This window comes from Amblyraja radiata, chromosome 26 (genome assembly GCF_010909765.2).
Source record: "Amblyraja radiata isolate CabotCenter1 chromosome 26, sAmbRad1.1.pri, whole genome shotgun sequence".
Classification (NCBI taxonomy): Eukaryota; Metazoa; Chordata; class Chondrichthyes; order Rajiformes; family Rajidae; genus Amblyraja; species Amblyraja radiata.
In genome coordinates, this window is record NC_045981.1 from 79,512 (window position 1) to 103,070 (window position 23,559).

Sequence of the window (23,559 nt, forward strand, 5' to 3'; positions counted from 1 at the left end):
GTGCGATGTCTCCACCGGGCAGCCGCGACCTTATCGTCCCTGCGGGTTGGTAGCGGCATGTGTTTGATTCTATTGACGGGCTGGCTCATCCTTCCATCCGGGCGACTTCTGCGTTGGTGGCCGCCAAGTTCGTATGACATGGCCTTCGCAAGCAGGTTGCGGCCTAGGCTCGAGCCTGCATTCCCTGCCAGAGGTCCAAGGTCCAGTGGCATGTTCGTGCGCTGCTCCAGGATTTTGTGCTCCCTCCTCACCGGTTTGCCCACATTCACGTTGACCTGGCTCCTAAAGTCAATTCCTCTCACAATGAAGGCCAACATTCCATTAGCTTTCTTCACTGCCTGCTGTACCTGCATGCTTACTTTCAGTGACTGATGGATAAGGACACCCAGGTCCCATTGCACCTTCCCTTTCATTTATTGCAAGTACTTTGCAGACTCACAGTTCAGTTGACTCACAGCTTAGAATGACTGGGGTCCCAGCACTAAGCCTTGCGGCACCCCACTAGCCACTGCCTGCCATTCTGAAAAGGACCCGTTAATTCCCATTCTTTGCTTCCTGTCTGCCAACCAGTTCTCTATCCATGTCAATACCCTTCTCCCAATACCATGTGCTCTAATTTTGCACATTTGTGTGGGACCTTGTCAAAGACTTTTTGAAAGTCCAGATAGACCATATCCACTGGCTCTCCCTTATCCATTTTACTTGTTACATCCTCAATAAATTCCAGAAGATTAGTCATGCATGATTTCACCTTCGTAAATTCATACTGACTTTGACTGATCCTGTCACTGCTTTCCAAATGCGCTGCTATTACTTAGTTATTAGCTTAGTGTAATTTAGAGAAATAGCGCGTAAACATGCGCTTTGGCCCACTGAGTCCATACCGACCAGTAATCACCCACACACAAGCTCTATCCCACACACTAGGGACAATTTACAGAAGCCAATTAACCTACAAACTTGCATGACTTTGGGATGTTAACACCCGGGTTAAGCCCACGCGGTCACAGTGATAATGCGCAAATTCCACACAGACAGCACTCGAGGCCAGGATCAAACCCGGCGCTCTGGTGCTGTGAGCCAACAACTCGACCGCTGCACCACTGTGCCATTCATTTGCTGTTTAATTGGCCATCACCATTCACGACTAGTTGTGACAGGAATGGAAATCTCTGATTTAACCCCTTGGTTGTAAGATCTTCTAGTTCTATCATTATGCTGTTGGCACCAATGCAGTGTGTGTTGCATTGTTACCAGTTTGGCAACTTATTGGTTATGCAGTTATAGGGTTACAGATTTTATACACAGCATATATATTGTGCAATTCAGTGGGTCAGACAGCATCGCTGGAGGACATGGATCGGTACCAATTAAGGTAGAGTGAAATTTGAGTTACCATACAGCCATACTAAGTGAAAGCAACAATGCACACAGCCACATAAAATAAAATGTAACATAAACATCCACCACAATGGAATCCACAATCCTCATTGTGATGGAAGGCAATAAAGTTCAGTCCTCCTTTGTTCACCGGTGCTCGGGGCCTTTGAACCCTCCGCAGTACGCCGCTGCTGATGGTGCGATGTCCGAGGCCCTTGCATTGGGATGATCGAAACTCCGTCGTCTGGACGGATCGGAACACTCCGCTAAGTGGCTGAAATAAGTTTCCCTTGATCTCCCCCCCCCCCTCCGCACCCCTACATAAAACAGGCCAAGAAACATTAAAACATACTTTTAAGATACTTAAAGTAATAAAAACAGAGAAGGGCCGAGACAGACTGTTGGCGAGGCGGCCATTACGGGCGCCAGACTGAAGGCTCAGACTCATATACATTAATTCTGCACATATATTAATTGATTTTTAAAAAGGAACAATTACTGACCTGCAAATCGTTTGTTACTTTCATAATCTTTGGAACATGGTACTTCGAAAAACTTTCCTTCCAAGATATCCGTCTGTCGAGCAAACACTTCTTTGAAGTCATCCTCCTGCAGATAATCCCAGAGTACAACCGTACTAACAACAGATAGTGTAACTGATACTGCAACTGTGAACCACTTCTGCCAGGTTGCTCGCTTGGATTTGTTCTTTATCATGCTGCAAGTAAAATAGAAATATGAAACTATCAATCATTTGTTTGACAACTTGGGAATTACCTGTTTCTGTACGATTATCAAATATGCATAATGAATTCTATTAGCAACACAAAATACTAAATTGCTTTTCAAGAGATGAAACAACTCAAAATACCAAATTGCTTTCCACTTAACATTGTACCAGATGAACAGCTTCGGCAATTGCCAAACAGATAATGCTTACATTATAATATCAATTTTATGCCAATTATTTGGAAACGTATCATTGCTTTTGAAGTAAGGTAATATAATTTGATTAAACTTCACATTAACCCTTTCAAAATGACAAAATGTTCATTATTCTTCATAGGAATAATACCAAAACACTGAAAATGCGAAGGCTGCGGATGCCAATAGGTTCAACAAACTCATCAGGAAAGCTGGCTTCGTCCTGGGGGCGGAGTTGGATTCATGAGAGGTGGTCTTGGAGGGGAGGATACTCCTCAAACTGTGGAGCATCCTGGACAATACATCTCACCCCCTCCATGACACATTGGTCAACCTGAGGAGCACCTTCAGCAACAGACTGGTTCCACCAAGATGCAGCACAGAACGCCACAGGGGATCCTTCTTCCCTGTGGCTATCATACTGTACAACTCCTCCCCCTTCTGTCATGGGGTAGACTGAGACCGACTCCCCCCCACCCCCCAATGTTTGCACGTCCCCCAAGCCTTTCCACTCGTCACTTTAATTTCATGTATTTTGTGCTTTTATGACTATTGGCAGATCAATTTCCCTCCTGAGATAAATAAAGTTTTATCGTTTCAAATAATATTGTATATGTGAGGAATTACAAGTCAAGACAGTCAAGTTTGCTCAGTGGTAATAGTTAAGGAATACCATCATCCACAATCAGTACCCCGTTCCTGCCTTCTCCCCATATCCCCTGACTCCGCTATCTTTAAGAGCCCTATCAAGCTCTCTCTTGAACGTATCCAGAGAACAGGCCTCCACCGCCCTTTGAGGCAGAGAGTTCCACAGATTCACAACCCTCTGTGTCAAGGAAAAATAATTGTAATCTTTATTTTCAACGTTAGCGATATTTAAAGGAAACAAATGGAAATGTTTTCCTTGACATCAGTTGAAAATATGATTGTTCATAGTATACAAGACCATTATTAACCTTGTAGATAGTTCTATAAAGTTGACCTAAAGTATACTTAAGAAATAATTTCCATACATGTAGCCAACAAAACATGAATATCAATCTTTTCATGTTGGAGTTATTGGTACCATCCGCATTCAGAATATTTTTTTTTCAATTATTATTTTCCACTATATTGAGCACAAGAAGTAAGTATGTAAGTTTATTGGCCAAGTATTCACAAGTAACAACATGACATACAATGACAGACACAAGGAACTGCAGATGGTGGTTTACCTGAAAAGACGCAAAGTGCTGAAGTATCTCTGTGGGTCAGGCAACGTCTCTGGAGAACATTGTTCTGTGACATTTCAGATCGGGACCCTTCTTCAATCTGAAGAAGGATCCTGACCCAAAACATCACCGATACATGTTCTCCATAGATGCTGCCTGACCCGCTGAATTACTCCAGCACTTTGGGTCTTTATTGAGCACAAGATTGCTTTTACGATGTTTTTTGTGTACCGACATATTCACTTCTCTGAGAGTAACTGACAATCCAACAGAATGATCAATGAATTTTCCAATTTCAGGTAACCCACCTCTAGTGTTCCTGTCCCAGTCCCCCCTTAGCATCGACATTTTCTCTCTCTCTGTTCACCTTTTCCATTCAAGTTCAAGTGAGTTTATTGTCATGTGTCCCTAATAGGACAATGAAATTCTTGCTTTGCTTCAGCACACAGAACATAGTAGGCATTTACTACAAAACAAATAAGTGTGTCCAGATACCATTATACAAATACAATACAATACAATACAATTTATTTGTCACTTGAACCTCATAGAGGCTCAAATGAAATGTTGTTTCTGCAGTCATACACACAAGAAAAAAAGACCCAAGACACAACACAATTTACACAGACATCCATCACAGCGCATCTCCTCCTCGCTGTGATGGAAGGCAAAAACTTATCTCTCCCCTGCACTCCCCATTCCCCTCACGATGTCAGAGTCAAAGCCCCCAGTGGGCGATGGCAATTGTCCTGCCGCCATTAACGCCGCGCCGGGCGATGCAAGGCCACGCTCCGGGTCTTGTTGTTGGAGCCCCGGCGGGCGCTAGCAAAGTCCCGCAGCCGTTGAAGCCGCGCCGGGCGGTGATGTAAGGTCCCGCTCCAGGTACTCCTCGACCCCGCAACTCGGGTGGGAGAAGTCGCCGTTGCAGAAGCCCCGAAAAGCGGTCTCCCAGCAGGGACCCGCGGGCTCCCGATATTACTGTCCACTGGACCTGCGGTTGGAGCCTCCGAATCTCCGGGGGTCGGGTCGCAGCAGCGCGCCACCACAGCTCCACCCGCTCCGAACTCGGCCAGCTCCGCGATGGTGGGTAAGTCCGCAGCTCCGTGACTGGAGCCCCAGGTCGTTCCTGCTGGAGGCCGCTCCACGTTGCTCAGCCCCAACGACAACGGAGACCCGACAGGGAAAAGGTCGGGTTTTCCGTGCAGGGGAAAGATTATACAAATATTACACACATGAATAAATAAAATGATAAAGTGCAAATAACAGATAATTGGTTGTTTAATAGCCTGATGGCTGTGGGGAAGTAGCTATTCCTGAACCTGGTTGTTGCAGTCTTCAGGCTCCTGTACCTTCTACCTGAAGGTAGCAGGGAGATGAGTGTGTGGCCAGGATGGTGTGGGTCCTTGATGATACCAAAGATCATAGAGCTCCTCTATGATCTTTGGATGATACTGCAAGCCTTTTTGTTACTTGAATTTGATATCTTCCCTCCAACCTGGTTCCATCTGCCCATCACCTACACTTCTACCCACCTGAGTTTCTTCTCCCTTGGCCTACCTTTCTATCTCCTCCCCATTTGGTTCCATCCTTCCCTTACCTGGTTCCAAATCACCTTTCAGTGTTTGTCTTTACCTTCCCACCCCATGTTTAATTGTTCGTGAAAAGTATGATCGTGCAGTTTGAATGTTAGTGCAACGTTTAATTGATAGTGCAACATTTGAATAATAGCGCAAAGTTTGATTGATAGTAGTTTTAGTGTTAGCGCAAAGTTAAGTTAGTGCAAAGTTTGATTGATAGTTTTAGTGTTTTTTAGTGATAGACAGTTTTAGTGTTAGTACAGAGTTTGACAGTGCAGTTTGATTGATAGAGTAAAGTTCGACTGTTTGTGCAAAGCCAGGTTGTTTGCAGCAAGTTTGCAGCAGATGCCAGGATAGAAACAGTGATGCTGCAGCTGCAGAGCGTGGAACTGCGAGGAGCAGCGAGCCTCGCGCGGCCTGTGCAATAGGTGGGATGCAGACCTTGATTGTGTGCAGCAGCGGTGCAGTAGCCCGGGGAGGGGGGGGAGGGGCAGCGGTGCGGTAGCCCGGGGAGGGGGGGGAGGGGCAGCGGTGCGGTAGCCCGGGGAGGGGGAGGGGTAGCGGTGCGGTAGCCCGGGGAGGGGGAGGGGTAGCGGTGCGGTGCAGGAGGCAGCAGCGGTGCGGTAGCCCGGGGAGGAGGGGGGGAGGTACAGCGGTGCGGTGCAACGGGGACGGTGGCGAGGACGCGGTGCGATGGCGATGGCGGCTGCGGCCTCTCCCTCTCTCTCTCCCTCTCCCTCCCTCCCTCTCTCCCCTCCGCCTACCCGGGCCGGGTCTGGTCGCCGTCCTGGTTTCTGTCCTCGACCTTCCTGGGTCCCGCTCTCCTCAGGGTCGACATGGCGGGCAGGGACGGGAAGGACAGCGAGGCCTCGGCTCGGGCTCGGGCTCAGCCCCGGGAGAGGAGGGGAGGGGAGGGCCGGGCTGGATGGGTTGTGTGTGTGGGGGGGGGGGGGGGGTGATCTGTCCCTCCGGCCTGCCCCCTTCCCCACAGGCCACAGGCTGGCCAGCTCCACTGCCCCTGGGCCGGACGCTGATGCTGATGTTGCCACGCTGGCTCCTTGGTTTATTTGTCTTGTGTAAACAGGGTTTATAGTCGGTGGCCACCGACCTAGTGTTGGCCAAAGATACTAGAGGTGTTGGCTATGTGGCTTCATGCGTGGAGCATTTTACTCCAGCACTTTGGGTCCATCTCAGGAATTGCAGATGCTGATTTACAGAGAAAGACACAGTACTGGAGGAACTAAGAGGGTCAGGGAGTATCCGCGTTGAAGGATAAAATGTAGACAAGGAACTTTAGATGCTGATTTACCAAAAAAAGACATAAAGTGCTGGAGGAACTCAGCACAGGTCAGGAAGCATACAGTGCCCTCCATAATGTTTGGGACAGACCCATCATTTATTTATTTGCATCTGTACTCCACAATTTCAGATTTGTAATAGAAAAAAATCACATGGTTAAAGTGCACATTGTCAGAGTTTAATAAAAGCCATTTTTATACATTTTGGTTTCACCATGTAGAAATTACAGCTGTGTTTACACATAGTCTCCCCTCCCCCCCTTAGCAGTATGTTTGGGATCATTATCTTGCTGTAGAATGAACTGCTGGCCAATGAGGCATTTGTTTGAACGAGCACATAGGATGTACACTTCAGAATTCATTACACTACTACTATTAACACTGCAGTCGTATCATTAATGAAGATAAGTGAGCCAGTACCTTCAGCAGCCATACATGCCCAGGCCATAACACCCCCACCACTGAGTTTCACAGATGAGGTGGTATGCTTTGGATCTTGGGCAGTTCCTTCTCTCCTCCATCATTTGCTCTTGCCATCACTCTGATATAAATTAATCTGTGTTTCTTCTGTCCACAAGACCTTTTTTCCAGAACTGTGGTTGCTCTTTTCGGTACTTCTTGGCAAACTGTAACCTGGCCATCCTATTTTTGTGGCTAACCAGCAGTTTGCATCTTGCAGTGTAGCCTCTGTATTTCTGTTCATGAAGTCGTCTGTGGACAGTGGTCATTGACAATCCACACCTGACTCCTGAAGAGTGTTTCTGATCTGTCGGACAGGTTTGGTGATTTTTCTTTATTATAGTGAGAATTCTTCTGTCATCAGCTGTGGAGGTCTTCCTTGGCCTGCCAGTCCCTTTGTGATTAGTAAGCTTACCAGTGCTCTCTTCTTATGTTCCAAACAGTTGATTTTGGTAAGCCTAAGGTTTGGTTGATGTCTTGTTTCTCAGTCTCATAACGGTTTCTTTGACTTTCATTGACACAACTTTGGTCCTCGTGTTGATAAACAGCAAAAAAAAAAAAAAATGTCCAAAGGTGATGGAAAGACTAGGTGCTGATAGCTCTCTTATACCTGCATTAAGGAGGCATTTAAACACACCTGACCAATTACAAACACCTGTGAAGCCATCTGTCCCAAATATTATGGTGCCCTGAAATGGGGGGGACTATGTATAAACATAGCTGTAATTTCTGCATGGTGAAACCAAAATATTTCAAAATACCCTTTAATAAAATCTGACAATGTGCACATTAACCACATGTGATTTTTTTCTTCTATTACAAATCTCAAATTGTGCAGTACATGGGAAAATAAATAAATGATGGGTCTTTGTTCCAAACATTATGGAGGGCACTGTATGTCGATGGATAAAGTGTAGACAAGGAACCGCAGATGTTGGTTTACATTCGAAACACACAGCCTGGTGGAACTCAGGGGATCCTGGAGTATCCGTGTTGGACGACAAAATGTAGAGGAGGAATTGCAGATGCTGGTTTTACCGAAGATAGACACAATGTGATGGAGTAACTCAGCAGGTCAGGCAGCTTCTCTGGAGAACATGGAAGGGTGATGTTTCAGAACGAGACCCTTCTTCAGACTTCCCAACCCGAAACATCACCCTTCCTGTTTCTCCAAAGATGTTGCCTGATCTGTTGAGTTACTACATCACTTTATCGATCTAAAGAACTGCAGATGCTGGTTTACAGAAAAACACTGCTGGAGGAACTCAGCGGGTCAGGGAGCATCAGTGTGGAAAGATTAAGTGTAGACACGGAACTGCAGATGCTGTTTTACCCAAAAAAGACAAAGTGCCGGAGGGAGTTAGGTGGTCAAGCAGCAGCTGTGTGGAGAGATAAAGCAACACAAGGAACTGCAGATGTAGAAAAAATGAAACGCAGATGGTGTTTTTTTATCAAAGATAGATACAAAGTGCTGGATTAACTCAGTGGCTCAGGTAGCATCTCTGGAGAAAAAGCATAGATGATGTTTCGGGTCGAAAAGTCTGAAGAATGGTCCAGACCCGAAAAGTCACCCATGCTTTTTCTCCAGAGTTATTGCCTTGCCTACTGAGTCATTCCACCACTTTGTGTCCAAGGAACTGCAGATGATGGTTTACCCAAAAGCACATAGTGTTGGAGGAACTCAACAGACAAGACAACATCTGTGTGGAAAAATTAAGTGTAGACGCAAGGAACTGCAGATGCCAGTTTTCCAAAAAAGAAACAAAGTGCTGGAGGAATTCCGCAGGCCAGGCAGCATCTGTATCGAAGGATAAAATCTAGACAATGAACTGCAGATGCTGGTTTACAGAAAAACAAAAGTGCTGGAGCAAATCAGCAGATCAGGGAGCATCTGTGGAGGGAAATGGAAAACACCATTTAGGGTTGGGACTCTAGAATGAATATGGTTATTTACCTTCCGTCAACCCCCTCCCTCATTTGTACACACCTATCACTTGCCAGATTTTGTCCTGTCTCCGCCTCTCATTTTCAACAGTCTGAGAAAGGATCCCGTCCCAAATTGTCACCTCTGTATTCCCTTAACAGAAACTGTCTAACCTGCTGAGTTACTCCAGCACTTTGTATCTATTTTTGTAAACCAGAATTTGCAATTTATGTATCTCCGTCTGCAGGAGATATGTTAGTACATACCTAGACTTCAGGGGCCTAACCAGCATGTGCTAAAGGGATGGCAAAATAGCTGTATGCATTCCCCATTTTCTATTTTTCAATGTTAAATGAATAGCATGTTGTCCCTGATACTATCAATGTTTTTCCACAGCTTTTATACCACCCTGCATACTGACCCAACAGAAGCACCTGTGTCGGTGAGTTGTGTAGTTAGTAATCCAAGCAATGCTAACAACTGATGCTTTATAAATAAGGCACAACCCTCAGTGTAGCATGAAAACCGAGAGCAAAGTGCTGCAGAAAGCCACTCTAGCAAAACTTAGCACAACTGTAGAAAAATTATCTTCCTCGATATTCCAGCTACCGTGTAATTGAGGCTTACTTACTATTTGTCTTTTTAATCGTCTTTTGCACATGCGTGTAGTGATTCGCATGCAAAGTTTATATCCATTACAACTCAAATTGCTTTGTATTTCAATTTGTCGGCTTGAAACAGTCATTTTCCTTATCTTGTCTAAAACTGGAACATCAGTTGAAGATTACCCTCAATATTTTGGTTGCAGAAAATTTGTTGAAATTAATTTGTTCTCCACGACCATTATCAGATAGAAATTGTTCTATTTCCTATTTCTGAAATTGCAACATTTAATTGAGTTGAGGATCTATTGCAAAAATAATTGGTCTAACAGCACAAATTTGAATATTCTTGAATATTGAAAAAATAATAATAATTTTGATAAAATATTTTTTTTTGGAGTCCTGAAATATTCACAAGGCAGAGAAAATACTCAATCTTAAAACATTGTCGATCCATGTTCTCCAGAGATGCTGCCTGGTCCACTGAGTTACTCCAGCACTGTTTTTTTATATATGCATAAAACATATTTTTATATATATTGTATGATTTAGCTGAAAATAAGCGAGTGTGCAAAATTAATTTCAATATTTTTTCCTTCAGGTGGTATCCTGCCCCAAAATGGCTGACGGTCAAGGGGATAATCCAATGGAGGCAGATGTTAAAATGCTTAAATCTCCACAGATGGGGTTGAAATTGGTACATATGGATTTGAAAGGAGCCCCACCCAAGATGTCCTACCTACGTGAGGTAATTTGGTGGCCGATTAGGAAAAGGGGAGATGCAACCGAGACCTGGGTGTCATGGTACACCAGTCATTGAAAGTAGGCATGCAGGTGCAGCAGGCAGTGAAGAAAGCGAATGGTATGTTAGCATTCATAGGCAAAAGGATTTGAGTATAGGAGCAGGGAGGTTCTACTGCAGTTGTACAGGGTCTTGGTGAGACCACACCTGGAGTATTGCGTACAGTTTTGGTCTCCTGATCTGAGGAAGGACATTCTTGCCATAGAGGGAGTACAGTGAAGGTTCACCAGACTGATTCCTGGGGTGTCAGGACTTTCATATGAAGAAAGACTGGATAGACTCGGCTGTACTCGCTAGAATTTAGAAGATTGAGGGGGGATCTTATAGAAACTTACAAAATTCTTAAGGGGTTGGACAGGCTAGATGCAGGAAGATTGTTCCCGATGTTGGGGAAGTCCAGAACAATGGGTCACAGTTTAAGGATAAAGGGGAAATCTTTTAGGACTGAGATGAGAAAAACATTTTTTACACAGAGAGTGGTGAATCTCTGGAATTCTCTGCTACAGAATGTAGCTTTTTCTTTTTTTTTTATTTCTATATGCACTACTACTACTACGGACTGACGCAAAACTGCATTTCGTTGTACCCATACTCAGTATTTGTGCAATGACATTAAAGTTGAATTGAATTGAATTGAATTGAATTGAATTGAATTGAATAGTTGAGGCCAGTTCATTGGCTATATTTAAGAGGGAGTTAGATGTGGCCCTTGTGGCTAAAGGGATCAGGGGGTATGGAGAGAAAGCAGGTACAGGATACTGAGTTGGATGATCAGCCATGATCATATTGAATGGTGGTGCAGGCTCGAAGGGCCGAATGGCCTACTCCTGCACCTATTTTCTATGTTTATCAAACAGAATAATGGAATTCTTTATATTTCTTTTGCATGTCATTCCAACCTTCAAAATGTCAGCTTTTATTAACGATCATAGAATTTTAGCAACAGCACAGAAACAGGCCCTTAAGCTCATGGGCTGAAATCCCGGGGTAGGGGGGAGGGGGGGAACATGTCCCTGCCATGTTTTGAGAGGTGGGGTACAATTCCCCCCCCTCCCCTCCCATGTTTTGTAATCCAGATTTTGAAATTCGGTGGAAAAAAAAATCTATTAGAATCTCCGCTTTCCGCGAGACAGCGGGGTGTCACTAATAAGCGCTTGTTAAATGTCTATTAACACGGTGTGTCATCAATTGTGTTTTGACCAAGTATTACTGAAGGTATTCACAGAGAATTTCTTAAAGCTGTCGGATGCGGGTACAATTACCATTTGAACTAATGGATGGGAAAGATTTAAATGGGTATCGGATTTAAACGGGTCAGGTCATTAAGGGCGCTGGTCGAACGGGTTTCCTGGCTGGCTTGCAGGTAAGTCCCTCATTCAGGTTACTCACGTTATTTAGTATTTTTTTCCCATCTGTCTCTCTCTCTCCCCCCTCCAAGGTTGGTTCGTCTGTTTACATTTATTTGCTTCAGTTTTATTTGTTTAAATGTTATTTATCACATTGTAGTTTTTGAAAGATTCAAGCGGGTATCAGACGCTTTCTAAGGGCTGAATTGGCCCGTTCGCAGGGCCTTTTCATCGCCCGGCGCGGCTTAAAATCAAACTACTGCATCTAGGCGATCGAGGCTCCCGATGTTGAAGCCCCCGCCGGACGATTTTAAGCCGCGCAGGGCTTTGAAAGGCCCCGCGAACGGGCCGATTCAAGCCCCATGATTCGGGGTGGACGAAGCTGCTGTTGCTGGAGTTTGGAGTCGGTCACCAACCAGGTCAGCTCCCGATGTTACCGCCCATAGGGCCCACGGCCGAAGACGTGTGTGTGTGTGTGTGTGCGCGCACATGCGCGGGATCACCAAGAAATTGTGTGTCCCCCATGTTTTAATAGCGATTTCTCCCCTGCTTAAGCTCAACCTGTCCAAGCCGACCAAGATGCTCCATCCAAGCTAGTCCCATTTGAATTGCATTGAATTGAATATATTTTATTAGCCAAATATGCATACATACAAGGAATTTGCCTTGGTGCTTTGCTCGCAAGTAACAACATGATATACAGTAGACAATTAAAAATAAAACATTATAATTTAAACAAGTGAAGAATTAGATAAAATACCGGAGCACAAGGAGGCTACAGACTTTTGGCTGTTGAGTAGAGTTACTGCTCGTAGAAAAAATATATTTTTATGTCTGGCTGTGACAGCTTTGACAGTCCGGTTTGTGACCAGGGTGAGAGGGGCCAGAGTTGATCTTACCCGCTCTCTTCCTGGCCCTTGCAATGTACAGTTCGTCAATGGAGGGAAGGTTGCAGCCAACAACCTTCTCGGCTGATCGAATGATGCACTGCATCCTCCGGATGTCATGCTTGGTGGCTGAGCCAAACCAGACCATGATGGAGAAGGTGAGGACAGACTCTTTGATGGCAGTAGAAAACTGGACCATCATTGCCTGTGGCAGATTGTGTTTTCTCAGCTGCCGCAGGAAGTACATCCTTGGTTGGGCCTTTTTGACTGTGGAGTCGATGGTGGCCTCCTAGTTAAGGTCCCTGGAGATTATGGTTCCAAGGAACTTAATTGACTCCACAGATGTGACTGTGGTGTTGTTAATGGTGAGTGGGGGAGAGGGAGGGGGAGCTCTCCTAAAGTCTACAATCAATTCCACAGTCTTTAGAGCATTGAGCTCCAAGTTGTTGCGATGGCACCAGGACGCCAGCTGTGTCACTTCCTGTCTGTAAGCAGATTCCTCCCCATCCTGGATCAGTTCAATCAGGGTTGTGTCGTCCACAAACTTGAGAAGCTTGACAGAGGAGTCTGTGGAGGTGCAGTCGTTGGTGTAGAGAGAGTAAAGGAGAGGGGAGAGTACGCAGCCTTGCGGTGCTCCTGTGCTGTGTGTCTGCGGGTCCGAGATGAGCTTTCCCAGCTTCACATGCTGCTTCCTGTCTCCCTCCCAACCACCTTCTCTCCCTCAATCCCCCCCATCTCCCTCCTCACCTCCCCAGGATCTCGAGGTTGCCACTGCTTTCCCCTGGAGCGGCTGCGGCTGTGGCCTGCGGCGGCTCTGGCTGTGGCGTCTGTGGCCATCCCCTCCGGCCGACTGTGCTATGTAGCTGTGGCCGTGGAACGCTGGGCGAGGAGGGAGCTGCCGGTGAATGACAGGACATGAGACCAATCAGCGTGAGGGTCACTGACAGGAGAAGTGACCAATCTGCGCATGTGCGGTTTTTAAGATTTTCAAACCTTAATAACTTTGAAACTATACCATCGATTGGAACAAAACTTGGTACACTTGAGCACAGGAGAATGGTGAGTAAGGTGGCGAAAAATCGTAGCGCTATCTTGTACCATTTTGCACAAAGAGGAAAGAAAACACAAACCGGAAGAGCACAAGATCAGAATTTTTGTTATGTATAGATAGATGTTTTGTAAAATGTCTATCATTTGACTTATTTTCTCAACTTTATTATTTGAAGGTTACATAACATAGGAAATAGAATATTGTTATGGTCCACTTTTTAATTGATAATACGTGTGATTTTTTCAAAAGTGTCCGCCTCCTATGTAGGTATGTTGCAAAGCCTACCTGAAGCGTCGCTGAAAATCTGTCGCTGCAGGTGTGCACGATTTTGGCGCCGTTTAGAGGGGGCGGGTTTAAAACGCGATTTTCTCTAGGCTGTTCAAATCGAAGATGTTCAGCCTAGTTAATTATTAACGAAAAATCGCTGAAAGACCCCGTCGCAAAAGTTATTATTAGTTTTAAAGGCCTCGTTTAATTGTTATAGTAGTTTAAAAATCAATCTCTAAACCCGCGACCACCAGCAACCGCAGGGTCTCATAAAGCAAATAATAGAAGGTAAGCTGTATATTTTTACATTAAAAAGGGCTTCTAAAGATCCCTTTATACAAAGTTTAATATTGCGAGTAGCTCATTTTGGGCCCATTATATCCCGCAGTATTTTTCTCGGCATTTGGGGCACAAATCTACCGCAATGTGAACGTTCTAAACCAGCGCGTTCCACAGGGACCCACTGGAAAGCTAATTTAAATGGGCATTTATTTACAGCAATTGAACACTAAATTCCTTCCATTTGGTCTATAAATTAATGTAAATCAGATTTAAAAATCATGTTTTATTGTGAATTATTTGTGAATATTATTTGGACATTTAGGCTATTTAAAAATGTTAATCATTTATTAAGAAATGGATAGATGTTTAGATCTAGTAATTGAAGTCTGAAATTAGCTACAATTAGGTAACTAACTAATTATATGCTTTCATTTCAGGTCATCCAAGTAAGAATATTTTATATTTGTTTCAGAATGCTTCAATCTATGATAACTGAAAATTTCATTCAGTTCTCTTAATTTTTAAGAAAGTTAAGAAAGACTGTTCACGATCACAGTTTTTTTGTTATGTCCATAGAAAATCAATAGGGAACAAGATGCTCATTTCCCAGTATGAAAATGGCCATAACTTTTTAAATACTTGAGATATGAAAGTGAATTAGGTGTCAAATTAAACTTATTTTTATGCTTTATCTGATGGGATAAATTGCAGACTTGATTTTTAAAATCTCAAAATTTTGTAACATTGCTATCCTATGCTGTACGATTTTTAAACCTTCATAGCTATAAATTCATTGTAGACTTTTTTTTTGTAGATCTTTCCTCTGTTTGAACAGCTTGGTGCAGATGGCATTCTCCTGGAGTACGAAGATATGTTTCCTTATAATGGAAATCTGCAAATATTACGGTCTCCAAATGCGTACAGGTAACTTAGATACATGTTTGTACAAAATGGCTTTGTGTTTCTTATTAACCATACGATGACCTAAGCAATGAATGCAACATGTGACAACTAAAAAAGAAATATTGAAAAAATGTTTTTGGAATGTGGAATTATCAGGAAACAACATGAATTAATTCCAATTGCTTTAAATGATCATTATTTCCTTGTCATTCATGGAGGTTCATGGTCATTTCCTTTGTAATCACAACAGTGCACAGTTTATATCATTACAACCCACTTTCTGAGCTGCATAACTTACATATCCCTGAAGGTGGCATAGCAGCAGTAATGTGGTCCACCCAGCATCAACCACATCTGTCTTCCCAGAAACAATCAATATTATAGGATGTTCCATGGCACACATTCTGGCTGCCCCTTAAAAGGCCAACATCCATCTCATTGTCCTTTTTGCCTTGTAGATTTCATTGTGATAGCGGCATCTCTTTCTATGCTGCTACTTCATCCCTTTGCATAGTTTCCTTTCTTAAAAATAAATCACTACATTTGAATGCACACTGAATCACGTTGATCATTTGATTTCCTGATCTTACCATGTGAATATGTTCACAAGCATTTTTTTTTGGAAGATTCAAAGCACCTTATGCCAAACGAGTGTCTCCCATTTTTTTTTATCCAGCTCTTTTAAAGTTTGCAAACTGCCTCTAGTCAGACAGCCGGTTAGACTCAATGGCCCTTCAAGCCAGCACCGCCATTCATTGCAATCATGGCTGATCGTCCCCAACCAATAACCCATGCCTGCCTTCTCCCAATATCCCTTGATTCCACTAGCCTGTAGAGCTCTATCTAACTCTCTCTCAAATCCATCCAGTGATTTGGCCCCCACTGCCCTCTGGCAGGAATTCCACAAATTCACAACTCTGGGTGGAAAAGTTTTTTCTCACCTCAGTCTTAAATGGCCTCCCTCCCCTTTATTCTAAGTGCCGCTACACTTTGTCTGAGAAGCAATGGGTCTTACACTTATCATTTCTGGATGTCTCTGGGGTGCAGTACCTACCACTGAGTTGGGCAACAGAGGAAATTCATGCCGATATATTCATATTTATGTGTCATGTAATTGGAGATTAGTGTCATGTAATGCATTACATTCATAGACTTGTTAAGAACTAAATGTGCATGGAATGGTTGATGGATTTTAAAATAGACAGATGTCAGGTAATGTGTACTGAGTTTGACAAATAGTGTATCATGTGAGAAATATGAAATATCCTATTTTGGCAAAAGTTTGAGATGCCCAAGTGAAAAAAAGCTAAAATGCAGATAGAGCATATTCACAATGTTTTTGCTCTTTACTGATAAGGAATTGCATACAAAAGTAGAGAGATTGCATTTCAACTATAACTGGCTTTAGTGATATTGCATTTGTAGTTCTATGCATTGCATTGGGTGTAGGAAGGAACTCCAGATGCTGGTTTAAACCAAAGATAGACACACAAAGCTGTAGTAACTCAGCGGGTCAAACAGCATATCTGGAGAAAAGGAATAGGTGACGTTTCGAGTCGAGACCCTTCCTCAGACTCAGGGGCCTTGGAAGTAGTTCAAAGATGTACAAAACTAATATCTGAAAGGGACGGATTGTCTTATGTAGAAATGTATCGTATGATGCTTTGAGACTGCAGGGTGACTTGGGATAGGTTGGGTGAGTGGGCAGTTACATGGCAGATGCAGTATAATGTGGATAAATGTGAGGTTATCCACTTTGGTGGCAAGAATAGGAAGGCAGATTATTATCTGAATGGTGTGTGCTTGTACATCAGTCACTGAAAGTAAGCATGCAGGTACAGCAGGCAGTGAAGAAAGCTAATGGCATGTTGGCCGTCATTGCGAGAGAATTTGAGTTTAGGAGCAAGGAGGTCCTACTGAAGTTGTACAGGTCCTAGGTGAGACCTCACCTGAAGTATCGTGTGCAATTTTGGTCTCCCAATTTGAGGAAGGACATTATTGCTTTTGAAGGAGTGCAGTGTAGGTCCACCAGGTTAATTCCCGGGATGGCAGGACTGAAAGAATGGGTCGACTGGGCTTGTATTCACTAGAATTTAGAAGGATGAGAGGAGATCTTACAGAAACATATACAATTCTTAAAGGATTAGACAGGCTAGATGCAGGAAAAATATTCCCGATATTGGGGGAGTCCAGAACCAGGGGTCACAGTTTAAGAATAAGGGGTAGGCCATTTAGGACTGAGATGAGGAATTTTTTTTTCACCCAGAGAGTTGTAAATCTGTGGAATTCTCTGCCACAGAAGGCAGTGGAGGCCAATTCATCGGATGTTTTCAAGAGGGAGTTAGATTTAGCTCTCAGGGCTAAAGGAATCAAGGGATATGGGGGGAAAAGCAGGAACGCGGTACTGATTTTTGATGATCAGTGCTGGCTTGAAGGGCTGAATGATCTGCTGCTGCACTTATTCTTCTGTTTCTATGTATTGGAGTTTCGAATGCTGAGAAGGAAATTAATTGAAACAAATTAGATCCTGGGGGCTTTTGACACGGTGAAGATGGGAGGAAAATGTATTCATGTGGGTGAATCTAGAATTAGGAGTCACCTAATTAAGGCAGATGGTGCAATTTTGTTTCCCTCAGCTTGTCTTATGAAATCCATCAAGTGAAAGCAATGTTTTTACATATTTTTTATGGCATGTCGATACTTGATAAGGAGAGGAATGAAAGGTTACCATAGGTACACGAAAACATGAAGTTGAGATTATAATCAAATCAGCTCTGATGATGCCAACGATTTGACTGCCAGCTGCCTATGTTTGCAAGAACAATCACTGCAAAATTGTCATACAACTTTTTATAGAGACAAACACAATCGTAACCCATCAAAATATCCAACATCTACTTTCAAGCTTCACATTGCTCTTTTGGTCTCCTGATTTCAATTCTGTGTGTTCGGCTGATGCCCAATTCATCTAAGGAGCTAGTTTTATACTTGATATTTTGGTTCTTTATTGCCTGCCTCTGAAGTAGAATTCATTAAGAAGAAATGTTAGAATTGGTCACCTAACCCAGTCTGTCTGGACCATTCTGCTTTCAGTTTAGTTGAAATGATGAATCACTACATGTGAACTATTTTTTTTTCTATTTTCCATGAACCAATATCTCTGGTCAAGCGGCAGGAGTGCCGATGTTATTTCCACCTCATTGGACTTGAGATGTACTGTTATGAATTTTGGACAGTTGGAGATTGCATGAGCATTAAAATTACAATTTGAACTGTAATTTTAATGCTCATGCAACAAATGAGCATTAAAATTACAGTTTTATTGTCATTTTAATGCTCATGCAATCTCCAACTTGGTTACCTGTGTCCTGCCAATAGAGTATATGAACGCACGTAAATTTGTGCGCTCAACCATGCAAGCTCAGAAGAAAATTGTCTCACATTCTGTGCCAGACACTGAAAAGCAGACATCCAGCAAAGACTTTTGTCAATGATTGAGTGTGAAATAATGATAGGGGTTTTGTTTTAAGACACAGATTGTTCATTATTCTGCTGCAGTATATATTAACGACTCGATGAAATTCAACCAGCTCTGTAGGAGATGGGAAATGAGGGTTGGGACAGATCTGTAATGTGTGTGGATTTCAGTAACAGTACATTCTGCATTGCAGTCCTTCAGACATCACCAATCTTATAAATCTGGCCAAGAAACACAATTTTGAAATAATTCCATTAGTACAAACCTTCGGCCACATGGAGGTGAGTTCTGAAACAAAAGAAAATGATAAAGCATTTGTGGTTAACAATAATAAAATCTACAAAACATGAATAAATATACTGCAAATTATGTTCGTAACACAATGTATAAGAAATTGTTAACTCGTATAATTTAAATCAATCTTGTATTTGTTTCGAATTAAAGTCTTGATCAAAACAAGAAAATATTTATAAAATGTTATATAATTTTACCATGTTGATACTTTAAATATAGTAGATAAGAATAATATTACACAAACCTTTTAAGTCGTTGAAACCCTTCAAAATCTCAAATTGACTTAGCCCTCTTTGTATGGGGTTGCTTATGTGACCCATGTGCAAGAGGCTGGTCCTTCACCAATTCATTGTCCATGAGCTTGGATTTCTTTGCAAAAGTGGATTAATCTAGTGGCCTAACTGTATACCTGATACTCTTCATTATTGCTCTGGAGAATTGTTTCTCAGGTTGTGTTCTGGTCACTGATACCTATTGAGTTACTAAATCTGCAGATTAGGTGACAGAGAAAGCTAAGTAATTTAGGGTGGCACAGTGGCGTGGCAGTAAAGCTGCTGCCTTACAGTGCCAGTGACCCAGGTTCGACCCTGACCTCAAATGCTGTCTGTATGGAGTTTGTACATGCTTACTGTGATCATGTGGGTTTTTTATGGGTGCTCTGGTTTCCCCATACACTCCAAAGATGTACAGGTTTGTAGGTTAATTGGCTTCTATAAATTGTAAATTATCCCTAGTATGTAGGATAGTGCTAGTGTACGGGTTGATTGTTGGTCGGCATGGACTTGGTGGGCCGAATGGCCTGTTTCCATGCTTAAGGTAAATTAAAGTAATTTATTTTTCCTGGTTTTCCTTTAGCTTCGGTTTAACCATGTTAACTATTTATGATTTTTTAAATTTTAATTTCTATTTTTAGATTATTTGCCTCAACCTAAATAGTCCTTATTAAAAATCTAAAGCTCAGAGATATTTAATATTTCTTTAAATGTATCCAAACTTTAAAGCTCATAATTGGTCTTTCCCCAATCTTCCCTATCTTCAACTTACCTGTCTTTCAGAATACGGACTTGAGGGTAAGCATGATGGGTTTCCATATCCAGTTTAGATAAGCGTAAATTAGCAAGCAGAAATGCCAGGCAGTGAGGTCAATTCAGTTTAAAGTTGCCCTTTGATAAATACAATAACGTGAGAGATTAGAAAAATTATTTATATAAATAGGATGTTTTTAATGTTAAACTGTCATTCATGCTTTTTCTATCTCTTAAAACTTATTCCTACAGTTTGTACTTAAACATAATTCCTTTTCTCACCTTCGTGAAATGAGAGCATTTCCTAACAGTCTCAATCCACACAAAGAAGAATCAATGGAACTAATAAAATCCATGATCGACCAGATAATGGCAATACATAATGACATAAGATGGCTACACATTGGATCAGATGAGGTAATGCAAAGATATGCATGTGGTTTGATACTAATTTTGAATAATTTGGCTGGCTGGAACTTGCTAGCAGCTGCCATCATTTCTCTACACAAGCATGATCAAAGTTGGGATTATGCATGAACCTAGAAATCCCCAATGTGCCAAGGACTCAACACTTAACGTCTTGTCTACACACTATCTTAGACTCCGCTGTGAATCCAACAGTAGATCATGAACTTAATTTAGTTCTCCAGCACTGACATCTACCAAATTAGAGGCAAAGGATAGTATGGGTTGATTTTTTTTAATTAATTGAGTTTAATTAGATATAGTCTTGTATCTTAGTAATATCTTAGATAGTTCTTAGTAACTATCATTCTGTTTTAAATTGTTTCATTGATATACGATAGTGACACGGGTAGACAAAATGGTAAAGGTGAAAGATGTGCTTCCCTCAGTGTAGATGGTTTTGAGTGTATCTTGAGTGTAACTTTGAGTTTTGCAACAGGGTTTTACAGTTGTATGGACAAGACTGCACCTTGAATTATGCATGCAGTTCTGGTCACCATAGTATAGTAAGGATGGCATTAAGCTAGATAGGGGGCACAAAAGATTCTCAAGGAATTGCCAGAACCTGATGCTTAAGTTATTTGAGGCTGGGACTTGTTACCCTTGGAGTAAAGGAGGCTGACGGATAAATTCATAGAGAGGCATACATGGGTGGTGACAGTCATTTTCCAAGAATAGGTGAATCTTAAACTAGTGAACTAAACTAGTTGGTGGAAGTGCTGGGGGCGAGTACAATTATAGTGCTTAAAAGACTTGGACAGGCTTGAGGGATTGGGCCAGATTCAGGCAAATGGGACTAGCTCAGGAAGGATCCTTGTAGAAACAAAGAACTGCCGATGCTGGTTTATTACCAAAGATAGATACAAAGTGCTGCAGTAACTCTGCAGATCAAGCTGCATATCTGGAGAAAAAAAGATAGGAGATCTGAAGAAGGGTCCCAACCCAATGCATCACCTGTCCTTTTTCTCCAGAGGTGCTACCTGACCTGCTGAGTTACTCCAGCGCTTTATATCTATCTTAGGAAGGATCCATGGACCAGTTGGGCCGTGGGGCCTGGTCCCAGGCTGTATGGATTTGTGATTATATATTGTTTTTGAATGCCAAAAGCATTAGTTCCTTCCTGTATAGATTTGGGACAGCACAGTGGCACAGCAGTTAGTGCTGCTGTCCAAGGGAGCAGTGTACAGTCCTGACCAGGTCTATGTGTATTTCTATGCGGACTTTGCTTGTTATTCCTGTGACTGCTGTGTTTCCTGTATTCTTCATTATCCCAAAGATGTGCTGGTTGATAGATCAAGAGTCAAGAGCGTTTTATTGTCATATGTCTCAGATAGAACAATGAAATATTTACTTGCTGCAGCACAACAGAATGTGTAAACATAGTAATATTAATTGTCCCTTGTAAATAACCACACGTGTAGGTAGCTGAGGAAATGGGGGTGTTGATGGGCATGTGACAGAGAATAGGTTGCAGGGAAATAAGTGAGGGAATGGGATTGATTGGAAGAATGAACTTGTTGGGACAAATGGCTTTCTTCTGTGTTGTGTTTAAAAAGAAAAATAGAACTGCACTGAATGTCATGTCCACACCAGAAGATCCAGAAAAGACGAGGTGACTCTGTTTCAAAGGAAAGCTGGGAGTCTTGGCCAATATTTACCATCAATCGACATTATCAGGAGAGATTTACTGCCAAAACAGTAAATAAAAATAAAGTAGAAGAAACAAGTAGATGCTGGTTTACAAAAATCGTCAGAAAGTGCTGGAGTAACTCAGCGGGTCAGGGCAACATCTCTGGAGAAGATAGATGGGTGACAATTTGGGTCGGGATCCTTCTTCAGACTCAGATAAAAATATAGACGGCTGCTGCATTTCCAGCCTATTTTCTTTTGCGGCAATTCGGGAATTTTTGGTGATGCTTTGTCTTAAATAGCATTTACATGAAAATTAATAATCTGCATTATTTTCTTTAGGTTTATTACCTTGGTGAAGGTGAAGAATCCAAGCAATTGATTGAGCACGGTCAAACTAATATAGATAGTCTGTTCTTGTCTCATGTGAAAGCAGTTGCAAGTTACGTCATCGCTACTTACCCGAGTGTGAAACCTATCATGTGGGATGACATGCTCCGAAATATCAGCATCGATAAACTTAAAGGTACAACTGTTTTATCACTGATGGTGTAGGAAGGAACTGCAGATGCTGGTTAAAATTAAAGATAGACACAGAAAGCTGGAGTAACTCAGCAGGTCATGTTTGATACCATCCAGTAATTTAGTTAAGAGATACAGCACAGAAACAGGTCCTTCGGCCAATGAAGTCTGTGCCGACTAGCAATCCCCATACTCTTACTCTATCCTACGCACGAGAGATAATTTACTATCTACCAAAGCCAATTAACTTACAAACCTGTACGTCTTTGGAGTGTGGGAGGAAACCGGAGACCCCATGGAAAACCCATGTAGGTCACGCTCTCTCTCCACTCTACCTATTGTATATAAGTTTGGCTTGATTGTATCCATCCATGGTATAATTGAATTTGATTAAAACAAAGCCAAACAAAGCTTTTCACTGTACCTTGGTACACGTGATAGTAAAAAACTAAACCTACGTTAATTCCTTTTTCAATTGTGCATCTCCAGATTCAGATCTATTCTGTTTTTTTTGTCAAAAATGTAATCCAAGACACACATGATTTCTTGTTTTGGGAGGTTTCTTTTGTTAATTTTCGTTGTGAAACAGTTTTAGTGACAAATTCTGTCACCCAATGCTGAGGTATTGCAACAGAATTATCAAAGAACTACAGTTGTCTTTGATGTTTAAGAATAAATGGAGAGAATATTTTGATCTCATTATTGTAAATTAGTTTTATTCATAATTGAAATTAACATTAAAAAACATTTAAATTAAGATGAAAATTATTTATCCTAGATGCATTAAGAAAGGTTTGTTGCCAAGAGTTACGTGACAGGTTGCTCTGGAAAAAAAATGATACTTGTAAAACGTTGAAATACTTTACATTTCTATTCATAACATTCACTTGTATTCATAATTCTGAATAGGTTGAAATATCTCAAAAATATTTGCTGCAATTAATTGGTGGTTTTTTATAGATCTAATGTTAAAAATGTGTTTTCCTTCATAATTTATGGTACTAATAGAATAATAATATGTATACCAAGATAATGACGTCAACAATTGCCTTCATAAGCAGCTGTAAAGAATTAAAATGCAAATTAAATTATGAATTGGTAAGCAAACCTGGAGGTTTATATTTTAGCTTTTTAAAATAGTTAAGGGGTTTGTGTTCTTTATTTAATTTTCTTTTACTTATTTTATCTTTGGTTTTGGGACATTTAGAAATGAATAATTTGCTTGCCTTCGTT

At 42.0% G+C, this 23,559-nt stretch overlaps 2 protein-coding genes across 9 annotated transcripts in view; one reads left to right on the forward strand and one right to left on the reverse strand.

Moving 5' to 3' along the window:
- The window catches only part of ogfod3 (2-oxoglutarate and iron dependent oxygenase domain containing 3), a 72,923-nt gene extending 66,820 nt beyond the window's left edge, over window positions 1-6,103 (reverse strand). The window contains exons 1-2 of one of the 2 annotated variants that reach the window (XM_033044003.1): window positions 5,857-6,103; window positions 1,884-2,098 (exon numbers count right to left, since the gene is read on the reverse strand). In XM_033044003.1, the coding sequence (XP_032899894.1) occupies window positions 1,884-2,098; window positions 5,857-5,930 (289 nt within the window). In that variant the 5' untranslated portion in view covers window positions 5,931-6,103. The remainder of the gene's footprint in view (window positions 1-1,883; window positions 2,099-5,856) is intronic. The other variant, XM_033044002.1, reaches the window with a different exon arrangement.
- Window positions 5,382-23,559, forward strand: part of hexd (hexosaminidase D) — a 45,554-nt gene continuing 27,376 nt past the window's right edge. For 2 of the 7 annotated variants that reach the window (XM_033043994.1, XM_033043995.1), the window contains exons 1-6: window positions 8,712-9,215; window positions 9,977-10,123; window positions 14,825-14,934; window positions 18,585-18,672; window positions 19,963-20,127; window positions 22,147-22,330. In XM_033043994.1, coding sequence (XP_032899885.1) covers window positions 9,126-9,215; window positions 9,977-10,123; window positions 14,825-14,934; window positions 18,585-18,672; window positions 19,963-20,127; window positions 22,147-22,330 — 784 coding nt within the window. In that variant the 5' untranslated portion in view covers window positions 8,712-9,125. Of the gene's footprint in view, window positions 5,521-5,766; window positions 5,781-8,710; window positions 9,216-9,976; window positions 10,124-14,824; window positions 14,935-18,584; window positions 18,673-19,962; window positions 20,128-22,146; window positions 22,331-23,559 lie in introns of those variants that run through there. The other 5 variants (XM_033044000.1, XM_033043999.1, XM_033043998.1 and 2 more) reach the window with 5 other exon arrangements.